Below are 12,816 nucleotides of genomic sequence, written 5' to 3'. Positions count from 1 at the left end.
GTAGTTGCAGGCCTTGGGTGTGCAAATGTTTAATGGCATCATTTCCCAATGGTTCTGGGAAAGAGTTGAGGAAGACCTGTTTCATATTCACATCATCAATACCGCCAAGAATGTAGAAGCGGTCCATCATCCGTGTAAAATGTTTCTCCAAGTCAGAACGCTGGAAAGAGCAGCACTTCATTTGGAAATATTCTTCACGGGCCTTGACTCGATCATTCTCAAGTGGACCAATAAACTCATTGTACAGCTGGAGAACAAACTCATCAATTCCGAGTTGTACCCACTGCATCTGTCTATAAGGACCTAATGCCATGTACCATTCGCGAAGAGTACCATGAGTTCGTGCAAGGAACTTCGTGATGACCGCTCAAGGGGTCATGCCTTCCTGAAGTAATTCTGCTGTTAACCAGGCATGGAATTCTGAAATCTTGTTAGGCCACTTGTAGAAAGGGATTCCATCAAAAGTGAACAGCTGTTTGGGTTCCTGATTCTGAAATGGCTGGAATTCTAGTAATAGAGCCTGGAAAGGCGGGGCATTTTCACTAACATGCTCTTCTTCTTCGGATAAGACTTCAGTGACACCTATTGTATTTGGCTGACCTTGCTGATTTGGCGGATCCGGGGGGGTTGGTGGCAAATGCCAGAGGAATGGCATCTTCACTATCAGAACATGAGTCTGAAGTGACAAAATGATCTTCAACTGGAGCTTTAAGAGAGAGAACCGGAACTGTCTGTCTGGATTCCAAATAGAGTTTTTTAAGGAAGGTACTGAGAGAGTTCGGGTTTGTAGCCGGGAATAAAGGAGAACAAGCTGGCTGGGTTGAAGAGGGTTTCGTAACTGGGGGTACATAGGGGACAAAGCTTGGTCTTCGGGGGCTGGGATGAACAGGTTGGAAGGTGGGTTGGGAGTAGGACTGGTAAGACTGAGAAGGGTAAGATTGGTGAGGTTGATATTCCATTCTGGTGCTAGGTTGATGGTGAGGTGAGGGCTGAGACATTGATGATCGAGAACTTGAAGATGGCTTAGGTGATTTTCGCTGACCAAGCCGTCTTTGATCTTGTCGCAGCTCTTGTAATTCTTTGAACATCTCTGTAGGAAAACTATGGTGAGTGTGGGTAGAAGACACATCATATTCAAGCACGGGGGGAACATCTGGATAATAGTATAATACTGGAAGGGGGGAGGGGAAGACTGGAATGGAGCTTGGACCCAACTGAGTTACTCTTCGAGCCTTTGCTTTTCTTTTTCTCGAGCAGAGATCAGGGAAGATGCATAAGCAACATCTTTGACAGTGGTAGTTATATGCATGAGTTCCTTGAGTAAAACCTCGATTCGCTCTTTGAGGTAGCGAACATCTGAATCCTGCTTTTGCAAGGCAAGACTAGTGTGTTCTTGGTAAGACACTATCTTTTGCAGGTATTGATTTTGTACAACTGCATTTAAAGCTTGCCAATTTAACTGAGCTTCAACAGAGGTATTTGTTTGTCGCTGTCCATTTTGATCAACTGTATTTGGTGGAGTAACCTTCCAGCGATGCACACAATGATCATGGTCTTCATAGTCTGCAGCACCTGGGAAATTTTGACTGAAACAACATAGGATCACTTCTGCCATGAGTCCCCTTAGTATATTTCTTGCCGGCTTCTGCATCAATATATATATATATATATATCGTTGGTTTGACCAACAGACTGCATGGGAAATACGAGATCTAGGCAAGCTGCTACATGTTCTCCCCTTGCCCTTGAACGATAGAAGAACTACTTATCTTCTCTCAGATAGCGGTCGATCAGTTCAATTCTATGGTAAATCAATAGGTCCGTGGATCTATTCTTCTATATGACAAATCGCTGTCTCGAAGCACCACCACGACACCAATTCTAGTTCTTATTCGGAGTCCACCATATATATATATATAACTTCTATTAAGCTCAATGGAGCTTCTAATTACTTGCTACGGGCTCAAGCCGTTAAAGAGTATATAAATGCCAAGGGAAAGCTTAAATACCTAAAGCCTGCACTTCTACCCTTTGATTCTAAAGATTATGATGATTTGATGCATGAAAACACCACCCCTTTGATTCTAAAGATTATGATGATTTGATGCGTGAAAACAACACCCCTTTGATTCTAAAGATTATGATGATTTGATGTGTGAAAACAACACCATTCTAGTGTGACAATGGAATAGCATGGAGCCCTTTGTTGCAGCTAATGTGATGTACCACACCACCGGTAAGGGTGTTTGGGATGATCTGAAAGAAAGTTTCTCACACGATAAGAATATGTCTTGAATTTATAATCTCTATGAAAATATTTTTAATTTTAAATAGGGAGATAAATCTGTTGGTGTATATTATAGTGTCTTAAGGGATGTGGGAGGAACTTAAAGTTTATTAGCCTCTTACAGTCTTACTAATGACTTGGAATTACTAAAGACCAAGAGGGCTGAGTTTCAAGGTGCAAAATTGCAGTAAGGGTTAAACTCAGGAACATGTGAAAAGTAAGTTGTTTGCTGCAGAGAAAGTGTTGTAGATGAATGTGGACTTTTGCCGTATTCAATGGGTTGTCTCTCCCTCTCATACCAAGACTAATCACTCTACCTCTTCGAAGGAAAGTTCTGCGTTTGTTACTAGTAGTGGTGGTTTTTCTAGCAAAGGTCGTTGTTCAGGGGAAGGACATGGGTGTGGTGGACGTGGTCGTGGTGGACAGCAGACAGATCAGACTATAGGACAGTGCATGCATTGTGGGAAATCTAATCACACGGTAGACACTTGTTGGGATAAACATGGTGAGCTTGAATGGGCAGAACAGTTGGCTAATATGGCAGTGTCTGCTGGGAATATTAACATGGTGTTATCAGGCTACACCGATCTGGGTACTTCATCTGGAGCTAGTTGTTCAGGTCCCATTTTTCGAGATGATCTGGTGACTTAATTATTGAAGCGTGTCCAACAGCTTGAATCATTTGCCTCCACATTTACTATTCTCTGGCTCATACAGGTACAAGTACAACTACACTTCTTCTTAACACTCCTTTCCCTATCTCTTGCGTCATTGACTCCAATGCGTCAAATAACATGCCTGGTAAGTCTAAATTGTTCTCTTCTTTTTATGAGGTACCTTATCCCTCACAAGTTGTTCTTGCTATGGGTCATTTACGAAAGTGATTGGCCATTGTGTGCTCAACTTCACGTCTTCACCTCTTTTATGACCTTATCCTCTAATCCACATGTACCCCCAGTTACCTTTAAACCATTTGTCTGTTAGTTCAATAAATCTCTTACCTGTTCTGTTACTTTTTATCCTTCTCATTGCGTTTTCCAGGATCTTCAGACAAAGAAGACAATGGGATGTACTATCTGGATGGTGACTCTTCTACTATGATTGCTGCTACTACTTCTAGCGGTGTTTCCCCTTTGGTGTGGAATTCCCGATTAGGTCATTTATCATTGTCTGATCTTCAACAAATGGTATCTGGTTGCAAGTCTGTGCCTCATCTTGAATGTGAAGATTGTGAATTCGGTGAGTATCATCATTCGTCATTTCCTCCTAGTAGTAAGTCTAGGAGTTGGTCTTTATTTTTTTTGGTACTCACAATGATATTTGGGATTCATGTCCAATTTAGAGTAGGTTGGATTTCAGATATTTTGTTACTTCAGTTGATGATCATTCATGCCTGACTTGGTGGTACTTAATGAAAGATAGTTCAGTTTATTTATCTGTTTTTATATCTTATTGAATAATGAACTAAAGACTAAATTTGATGCTTCTATTAAGATTTACCGTTCGGATAATGCTTTGTTGTTTCCTAAAAATGCTATTTATTCCTTCTATTCTGATCATAGTATGATGCATCAAACTAGTTGCGCCTATACCCCTTAGTAGATTGGTGTTGCCGAAAGAAAGAATAGACAGTTGTTAGAAGTTGCTCGTTCTTTATTGTTCATATGAATGTTCGATAAACTTTTTAGGGGATGTTGTTTTAACTGGGCATGAGTGATATATATGCTCCAGCTTGAGGGTGAGTGTTAAAGTTTATATCCTAGCAGGCATGGTAGTTTTGGTATTTTTTATTTTTTTAATAAGTTTATTATGGGATTATATGTATGTGCATGTCAGTGAGGCTCTTCTTTGTGTGTGCAGGTATTGGCTCTAGGTTCTGTTTACGTCACAGGAGTAACATGGGTTTCTTGGTCATCAATAATTACAGTTTTGTCAGAATGTTAGATAGGCCTTGTACAAAGAAAATCTGAAATAGTGTCGAGAAAGATTCTTTCTGAAGTGAGCTAATATATTTGGACTTTGGAGGTAGAGGAAAGGAATAAACTTTGAAGGTAAGGAGGACACATTGCCAAAAGTGACCAGGAAAGAATGAGGATGGTGTAATTTTGGATGTCTTTTGTCTCTGAATTCAAAAGCAAGAGAACTGCCTCCTTTGAGATATACATGATTAATGACAGACTATATCAAACATATAATAGAAAAATAAATAATTAAAAATGGATAATAGAGAAAATTGAAGGGCATTGAAAAAGGGAGAAAAGTTATCTTCTAACCACAATGATGACTCAAATGAACCACAAAGTAGGGAGGTTAATGTATGGTAAAGTTACAAACTCTATCAGGACTCTTATCCATTTATCAAGATAATCACCTATCAAATCCAAATTTGGATATCCGAATCTTTGTTGGATTCGAAACATGGATACTTAGATGAAATATCAACAAGATATTAAATCAAATTCGGATAACTGATGTTAATCAGATATGAATTCAGATACTGAGGTACCACTTTGAAATCACTCCATTCACAGCTCTACCAAAAATCCTACAACCAGAACATACCTTTATAAAGATTACGCAATACTTTTACAACAACAGCTACCTCAACCAGATTTTTTCGACTACGTCCAACATCATCTAATATCTCTCTTCCATCACGGATATTTATGAATGAGTAAGGGCCATACATAGGTCCAGGAAGATAGTGTTTCTCATAACTTTTATCCTGAACACTTGGTGCATCCAAGATCTGGTTGCAGTAGAACCTTGCGTTTGGAAAAATACTGACTTCAGGATGCATCCTATACTGCATATTAAGAAGGTGCTTTGGATGCTCGAGTACACTCAATCTCTCAAACAGACTCCTTCCAAAACCAGCTTCACTAGATACCTACAAAAAAAATGTAAGGGAAGTACTATCATCAGTTACAATGTAAAGAACATATGCACTACTCCCGTAGGATAGATCAATGGTACAAAGGGAAAGAAGAGTTGGAGGTAGGAGAGGGAATGGCCCACAACCACTATTCATGAATGCTATGTACAAGTACAAAGAGAAAGAAAAGTTGGAGATGTGATAGGGAAAGAAGAGTTTAGGTGCACCTTGCTTTCAACCATTGCAGGAAGCTGACACTCATCACCAATGAGAATAGCATGTCGTATGCCTGGGAGTTGTAAAGGTATTACTGATTCACATTCCTTCAACTGAGCAGCTTCATCAATAACTAGTAAATTCAGAGGCTCCATTTCTAAAGAATGCAACTTATATGAACTTGATGCTGTGCAGAAAATTAAAGAAGCAGACTGAAAACATAGTTTTCTTATTGAACCTTTGTTCATAGATTGGGGCAGATCAAGATTCATGACAGAATCATGAAGAGATCTTAGAGTGTTTCTGATCTTCAACAAAATGTCTGATTTGGAACAATTAATACATTGAGGCTCAAGTTTAACCAAAGGAGGCATTGCAATTCCAACTTCTTCTGAATGTAAAAAGAGTTCTTCAAGCTCTTTCTCAACCACATCATCTTGAAACAACATAATTTCAAAGGACTCCAGCAAATAAAGCAAAGAAATTGTGCATTGGAAAATCTGTGCCAAGATAAGATGTTTGGGCAGATGGGTGGATAATACCCTGACACATTCTCGTACTGGTTGTGCAACTTCCTTAAACCATTTCCGTGTGAAATCAAGAAATGACAGACCATCTTTGCTAGTTTTGTTCTCCTCACAAGCTTCATGAACCTGGCTTAGTTTATTTTCTAAGTAAATATTGTACTGTGGAACACAATTTTCAAGAAAATCTATCATGGATGTAAAGCGATGCTTCCACCCAGTTAGTCTTCCAAAGCATTCCACAAACCTATCCACCCGATAATTGATAAATATTTCCTCAAGATCATCACCCACTTTCAACCGATCCTCACTTCCAAACAACAGCACATCCCCCAATGAACAACATGTGCTATTCATTCCATATTCAGCTTGCCTGAAACTTCTAACCAGCATAAGGACACGTGAGGCCACCTGCTTAACTGCAATGTTTGTTGGAGCACATGCCAGAGTTCTGCACTTCATTCTTAAGGCACTCCAAAGCAATGAACTGACCGTTTTTGTTTTTCCTGTTCCTGGTGGACCCCAGATAAGCTTAACAAAATACTCGTGATTGCACTGCATTGCCAAAATAGAGTGTAGTACGGCGTCGGTTTGGGACTCACTCAACTCGGGTAATATGCCCTTCACAAATCTTTCATCCCAAAGAGAACAGATATTGCAGAATTTCTCAGCCTAGAATATAAAACAAGACAACCAAGGAATCATCAAATGAGAGTAATCACACAGCACTCTGACACATCTACTTCATATATTTCTAACAGAAATAATCCCCTAGGGAACTATCTCTTATTTCTCCATTGTCTATCCAAAACATAGTTGTAAAGGCACCGCCTAAGAATCCAGGTGCCTTGGTTGCCTAGGGGGAGCTTTGGTAGTCTAGTTGTGCAAGATGACACAAACGACTTGGGTTGCATAGACACCGTGACAACTATGATCAAAATATATAATTAAAATTGTAGTAGCACAGTAATAAGAATTTTATAACACAAATTTTTGCACAGAGTGAAACAATCGAGAGACTACAAAAAAATATAGAAAGCATAGTTCAATAAATTATTCTCGGCACAAGTAGGTTGTTTTCTAAACCTAAACAAAGGATCTTTAAGATACATTTCGAACCATGGAGAACTAACATATTGGGCAGAGGATATATGGAACAGAAAATGAAGTATTTAGTTCCCACCACTTGATCACCTATATTCACCTTTAAGAGAAAGGTGGATCTTAAGCATTACTCTTTAATTACCTATTCAAACCATTCATGATATTTCCATCGCTGTTCCATAGATTAGAGTTTTAGGGTAATCCTAGCAACACTGAGGATAGGTCCTAACAGTCCAATCTTTAAGCCTCTAGTATGACCAATTAAGTGATTTTCATTTCGTCATGATTCACAATCTAAAAATCTCAGCTTAGAAACACTAAGTAAAGTAAAATTTAAGTAAGCACCTCCTACGTGACAATAAATAGGTGGACATAGAACCTACAAATTCAAGTGAACCTTTTTTTTGGATTTATTATATAGTATTTATATTTACCACACACAAGGTAAATGCAACTTAGTGTTATTAAACATTTCTAACCATAGAATTAATTATCTCAATTTCCATACCTTAAGATTGTCACCAAGAATATTCTCCATAATCTTCAAGTTTCCTATCCCTTTCAAAGCAGCCCATATTCGGTCATTTGTTGTTAAATTTACCAGAAAAATTGCAAAAAGTGAATTCTGCATCCCATCTTTGACTTCGATAGCACTAGAAGCCTTGACTTGTAAAGAAACACCTGAGCCCTCTTCTGATTGTTCATAGTCAGTAGCATAAATTACTGCAGCAAAAGTCCAAGATCTCCCATAACATTGTAAATCAGAAACAGTTTCAGGTATTATATCTGAAAAAACAAAAATATCCCCAGCCTTAGCTCTGTATTCTTCCTTGCCACCTAATCTCAACTTGTTCTTCCAAGAGTCAACATTGATCTGATATAAGAGTGAACCATAAGGCTTAGACTCTGCAAGGGAGGTTACTTCTCCTACTGGGGCCTCTGAAATTACCTCCATGCTTGCACATAATGCAGCACGTGTTTCCTCTAATAAAGGGAACATAAAAGAACCAAGATAATGCTCAATTGACAGAAAAAAATCTGGAATCTTTTCCACCTGCAATGGCCATTGGAAAATGATTTAACTTCAGAAAAACAGAGCAAACAAATCTCATAGAATTGACGAAAAGTCAGAAGCCACAATTAACTGATCCCATAATTAAACTAATGAAAATACTTCGATAAAAGAGACAACTACCCTTAGTATAGTACTTCGATAAAAGAGAAAACTACCCTTAGCATAGTATTAGCATTAGTACTTTACCCAAAAAAAAAAAAAAAAAAAAAGTACTAGCATTGGTAGAGGTTAAATTATGTAACAAAACTTGCATCAAGAAAAAGGATTTAAAATTTGATGACACTAAATACAAGGAAATTATCATAGTAAAAATTGAGGCCTAAGATAACAACTTAAAAGTTGACCAACCAGTTCTGAAACTGTGCAGTTTGCTAAATGGGGTTTAAAATTGGAAAAAAAAAATGTGTCATGCTAAGTTATCACTGGAATAATTAATTCCACCAACAATCATACCATACACATGGATAAAATTAAAGATATACTAAGAGCATACACCTAAGAAATCTAAAATACAGCTCTTAAGTCATACATGCTCAATGTTACAAGGAGTTCTGAAATCCAACATCAAGACTCTAGTTTCTACATTAGAAATTGAGTGCAAAACCCACCAAGATCTGGCATTCTTCGTTTAGAGTGAAACAGTGCTTCCATAAAATCAGGTGGTGGGTTGCGATGTGATTTTGAGGAGAATTGACAATTTCCAATTGTGAATATTCCCAAATATCATGAAATCTTGGAAAGTTGAATCCAGACCTAATAAAAACTATTACCAATATTTGACTTTGGAATTGTATTAATTGAAGCTCAAAAGAATATCAATTCCAACCCTCAAAAAAAAAAAAAAAAAAAAAAAAAAAAAAAAGAGGAAGAAGAAGACAGGAGTTTATCAAAAAATGAGGGCGGGCCTTGGCGCAAAGGTAAGGTTGCTCCATTGTGAGCAAGTGGTAGCCGGTTCGAGTCTGGAAACAGACTCTCTGAGAAAATAGGAGTAAGGCTGCGTACATTATGACACTTCCTAGACCCCGCAGTGGCTGGAACTTCGTGCACTGGGTACGCCCTTTTAGGAGTGTTGTAATGGGTACAAGGGTAATATTGTCCATAGGGGTATTATTGTCTTTGTACCAGTTCTGAAATGTTCCTCCTCTTATTATAAATAAAGGGGCTGTGAGCTCATTGTTCACAAGCCAGTATTCACAGAATTCTACATGGCATCAGAGCGAGAATCCATCCGGGAATCCTGGAAATAATTGTTTTTTTTTTTCGATTCTTCTCTCTTTCTCACATCGTGACCTAGCCCCACCACCACCACCAACCCTCTACCCAACCCCACCTCTCTTCCACCTCGCCACCACCCCTCTTCCGCCTTCGACCACTCTTGGCCACCCTCAGGCCTTCTGCCACCTCCCTTTCGCCTTCCCAAGGCCCTCCTGAAGTCCTCTCTTCCATGCGGGAGGGTTTCCCCCCCACCTGCTGCTACCACCTCTCTTTTTCACGCCCTTGGTGGTGAGTTAACTCCCGCCAAGGGGTGTCCCTGCTCCTTATGCATTAAACAATCCCCTTTGCGATTTTTTTCTCTTCCCTGGTGAATTTTTTATTGAGATTTTTTCTACCCAGCAGTCATGCCAGGAGATTCCGAGCTTACCACTGCATCCTTCGAACAAGAAGGCGTGACTCAGCGCAATTTCCTTCCGTTCCCTACCAGCTCCATTAAATTAAATGGAAGCAATTACCCAATGTGGTCTCGCTCCTGCCTCTTCGCTATCAGTTCCTGTGGTCTCTCTGGCTATATCATAAGAACAGTAGCCAAATGATGCAGCCCCAAGAAGGAAGAAGAAGAAGAAGAAACCCTGAACTTAGGGTTTAAATAGGGAGCCGTAGGCTAGGATTTCTATTTTTCCATACTTAGTTATTTTTCTGTTTTTAGATTGAACCGGCTTAGAAATTGGTTGCATCCAATTGGTTCAATGGGTTTAATGGGTCTAATTTAAGTGAAGAGCTCCTATTGGTTAATAGGTTCTTTTATCCTATTGGCTAATAAGGAATCTTCCTTTAATTAGTAGTTTTAAGTTATAGTCTTTTAATTTAAGTCAAGTAGGGGTAGTTAGGACAATTTACAGTTTAAATTTAATTTAAGTTAGATATATTCTCTCCTTCCACGATTTTAAGTGAGAGGTATTAGATTTGTATTAGGTTTTGGCCGTAGGCCTTTTATTTAAATAAAGAATATCGTGGGAGGCTCCCCCACAATAGATTTGAATTAAAACACTGATTTCGTGGCTGGTTACTGCTGATGCTCCTTGCTCTCAAGAGTTTATGCATCCTTGTGGTTCTATCAACGTGGAAGGGTGGGTGGAATCCTACGACTCTTTACGCCGGGACGGCTGGGAGGATCTTTCTTCAAAGGTGGCTTCATCCTTCAACCATTCAAACTGCTGTTAGAGGATTCGAGAGTGAGTTTGAATTTATTATTTTCTGTTTATCCTTTCTTCCCTTCCCCAATCAATTCCTTTTCTCTTCTGTCCTATTTTCATAAACCCTAGAAGACTCTAAACTCTGATTCAGATCTGCTCCTCCATTGGAATCTGATCAGATTTGGACCATAACTTCCCCTCATCACCATCTCCACTCGACCCTAGCTGCTGCCCATTCTGTCCAGCCAAACCCTAAGATCCCTCTTCTCCATTGAACCCTAAAAACCCTAATTTTCTGCTGGGACACATTCAGCCATCAGAAACCTTCCATAATGCAACCGAATCTTCCCCCTAGCCCCTCTAACAGTCGACCTTAACCCCTGCCCCTAAATCCTACTTTAGACCATAATTTTAGTTGTTTACCTTATTTACGAAACCCGAAACCTAACCCTAATTTCTGCAGGAAATTAAAACTTGTTCAAATCCAGATATTTTTATACCATAATGACCCTCTAAACCTGAAGATCAAAACCCTATAAACCCCATTCCCAAATTCCCATCCTAAACCCTAATTTTGCCCTAAAACAGCCCCTAATCAGCCCTAAACAGCAGGCTTACCCTAAGCTTGGTTCTACTTGGTTCCTAGTGGGATTAATTCCTATTCTAGGACTACATTATTTTGGTATCAGAGCCATGGACGAACATGGCAACCCGGTGCTGCCACATCCAGCCGACCCTATGGCGGCCATGTTAGAGATGTTCCGCAAGTTTACAGCAGATCAGAAGGCTACAAATGATGCAATCATGACTAGATTGCAACACTTGGAAGGACAGAGAATCCCTCCTGATAGGGACAGCAACTTGCCCATAGAAGAGGACAGGTACCGACCCCATTCTGTGATACAGAGGCTGCTTGACAGAGATGGGAGCCCTAGAGATGACTACAGAGGTTATAGAGATGGACATATAGGTCACAGGGACAGATTTAGGACTGACCGAGATGACAGGGATGATAGAGACTACTATAGAGATCGTCGGGACAGACCTAGATATGCCCGTGAGCCTTCTCGGGAACACAGAGATCACCACCGAGGCTACAGAGACAGAGATAGAGAAGACTGGGACAGAGACAGAGGTCGGCAGCTCACTTTTAAAGAGTATATGAGGTCCTACTTCACTGGAGACCAAGGTAATAATCGACGACATACAGGCAACCAAAAGGTGAAGCTTGAGCTGAAAGAATTCGATGGTAACTCTGACCCCCAGGTGTTTTATGATTGGCTTGCTGCAATAGAAGACTATTTCGATTGGTATGATCTGTTTGAAGAAGGGAAAATGAAGTTAATCCGTGCTAAGCTTGTCGGAGCTGCACGTGAGTGGTGGAGAACTGCTGAAAGAGAGATGGACTTCAACGGTACTGCACCCCGCACTTGGGAAGACATGAAATATGACCTGAGCAAGCAATGCTTACCAAGGCACTTCAGGTCTCAGATGCAGGATAAATTCAACTCCCTCCGCCAAGGAACCATGACTGTAACTAAGTACATGAGGCAATTCAATGCTCTTTCTTCTCGTACTGGCATTAGGGAGGAGGGCATCCAAATGCTTTCCAAGTTCAGATTGGGTCTATCAAGTGAGATCAACAAGACAATTGGAGTGGTTGATGTTGTAGATGGTCGAGATTGTTTTGAGAAGGCCTTGAAAGGAAAGGAGCTATTAACTTCATGTAAACAGCCGCGTTCTACTTCCAAACCGGCCTATATCAACAATGGCACCTCCAAACAAGGTTTCTCTGCAGGCAACACCTCTCGCCCTGTTGTTTCCCCACGTGTGGATGAGAAGGGCAAGGCTCCTATGGGTCGAAATGATCCTTTCACTTGCTACTACTGTCAAGATAAAGGACACATTGCTAGGGACTGCCCACACAAGAAGAAGCCTATCAATGTGGCTGAAAAGGAAGACGTTCAAGGTGAAGATGAAGATTAAGGTGTATATCATATTCATCCACTCCCTGCTGATGAAGGATATGATGTGACTAACTACTTGGATGATGATGATTTACAAGGTGTTCATGTAATACGTCAAGAGGCTGCTGTCCAGCCAGATTTGCAATCTTCTTCATCCTCCAAAGAGCTGCTGTCCGCATACAAAATTTCACCATCCACTGAAGATGAACTCAAGCAACTCGACCCTGATTTGGAAGACCATTCTGTGATCTCCAGCCATTCATCGGGGATAAATGTTTTCAAGACGGGGAGAGTTGATGCAGCCCCAAGAAGGAAGATGAAGAAGAAGAAACCCTGAACTTAGGGTTTAAATAGGGA

General features: G+C 40.1%; 1 protein-coding gene across 1 annotated transcript; it reads right to left on the bottom strand.

Annotated features, from left to right (window-relative positions):
* Positions 1-4,795: 4,795 nt before the first annotated feature.
* On the bottom strand, positions 4,796-9,527 carry LOC122645224. Its single transcript, XM_043838554.1, has 4 exons — positions 9,402-9,527; positions 7,515-8,060; positions 5,390-6,574; positions 4,796-5,177 (listed from the first exon to the last, which is right to left on the bottom strand). Exons 1-4 carry the CDS (start codon positions 9,525-9,527, stop codon positions 4,833-4,835), a joined length of 2,202 nt encoding a protein of 733 aa, XP_043694489.1. The 3' UTR covers positions 4,796-4,832.
* Between the last annotated feature and the right edge of the window lie 3,289 nt (positions 9,528-12,816).

The sequence above is a fragment of the Telopea speciosissima genome, chromosome 11, assembly GCF_018873765.1.
Source record: "Telopea speciosissima isolate NSW1024214 ecotype Mountain lineage chromosome 11, Tspe_v1, whole genome shotgun sequence".
Classification (NCBI taxonomy): domain Eukaryota; kingdom Viridiplantae; phylum Streptophyta; class Magnoliopsida; order Proteales; family Proteaceae; genus Telopea; species Telopea speciosissima.
Note: the sequence above shows the minus strand (reverse complement) of the source record. Positions and strands in the feature narration are given on the sequence as shown.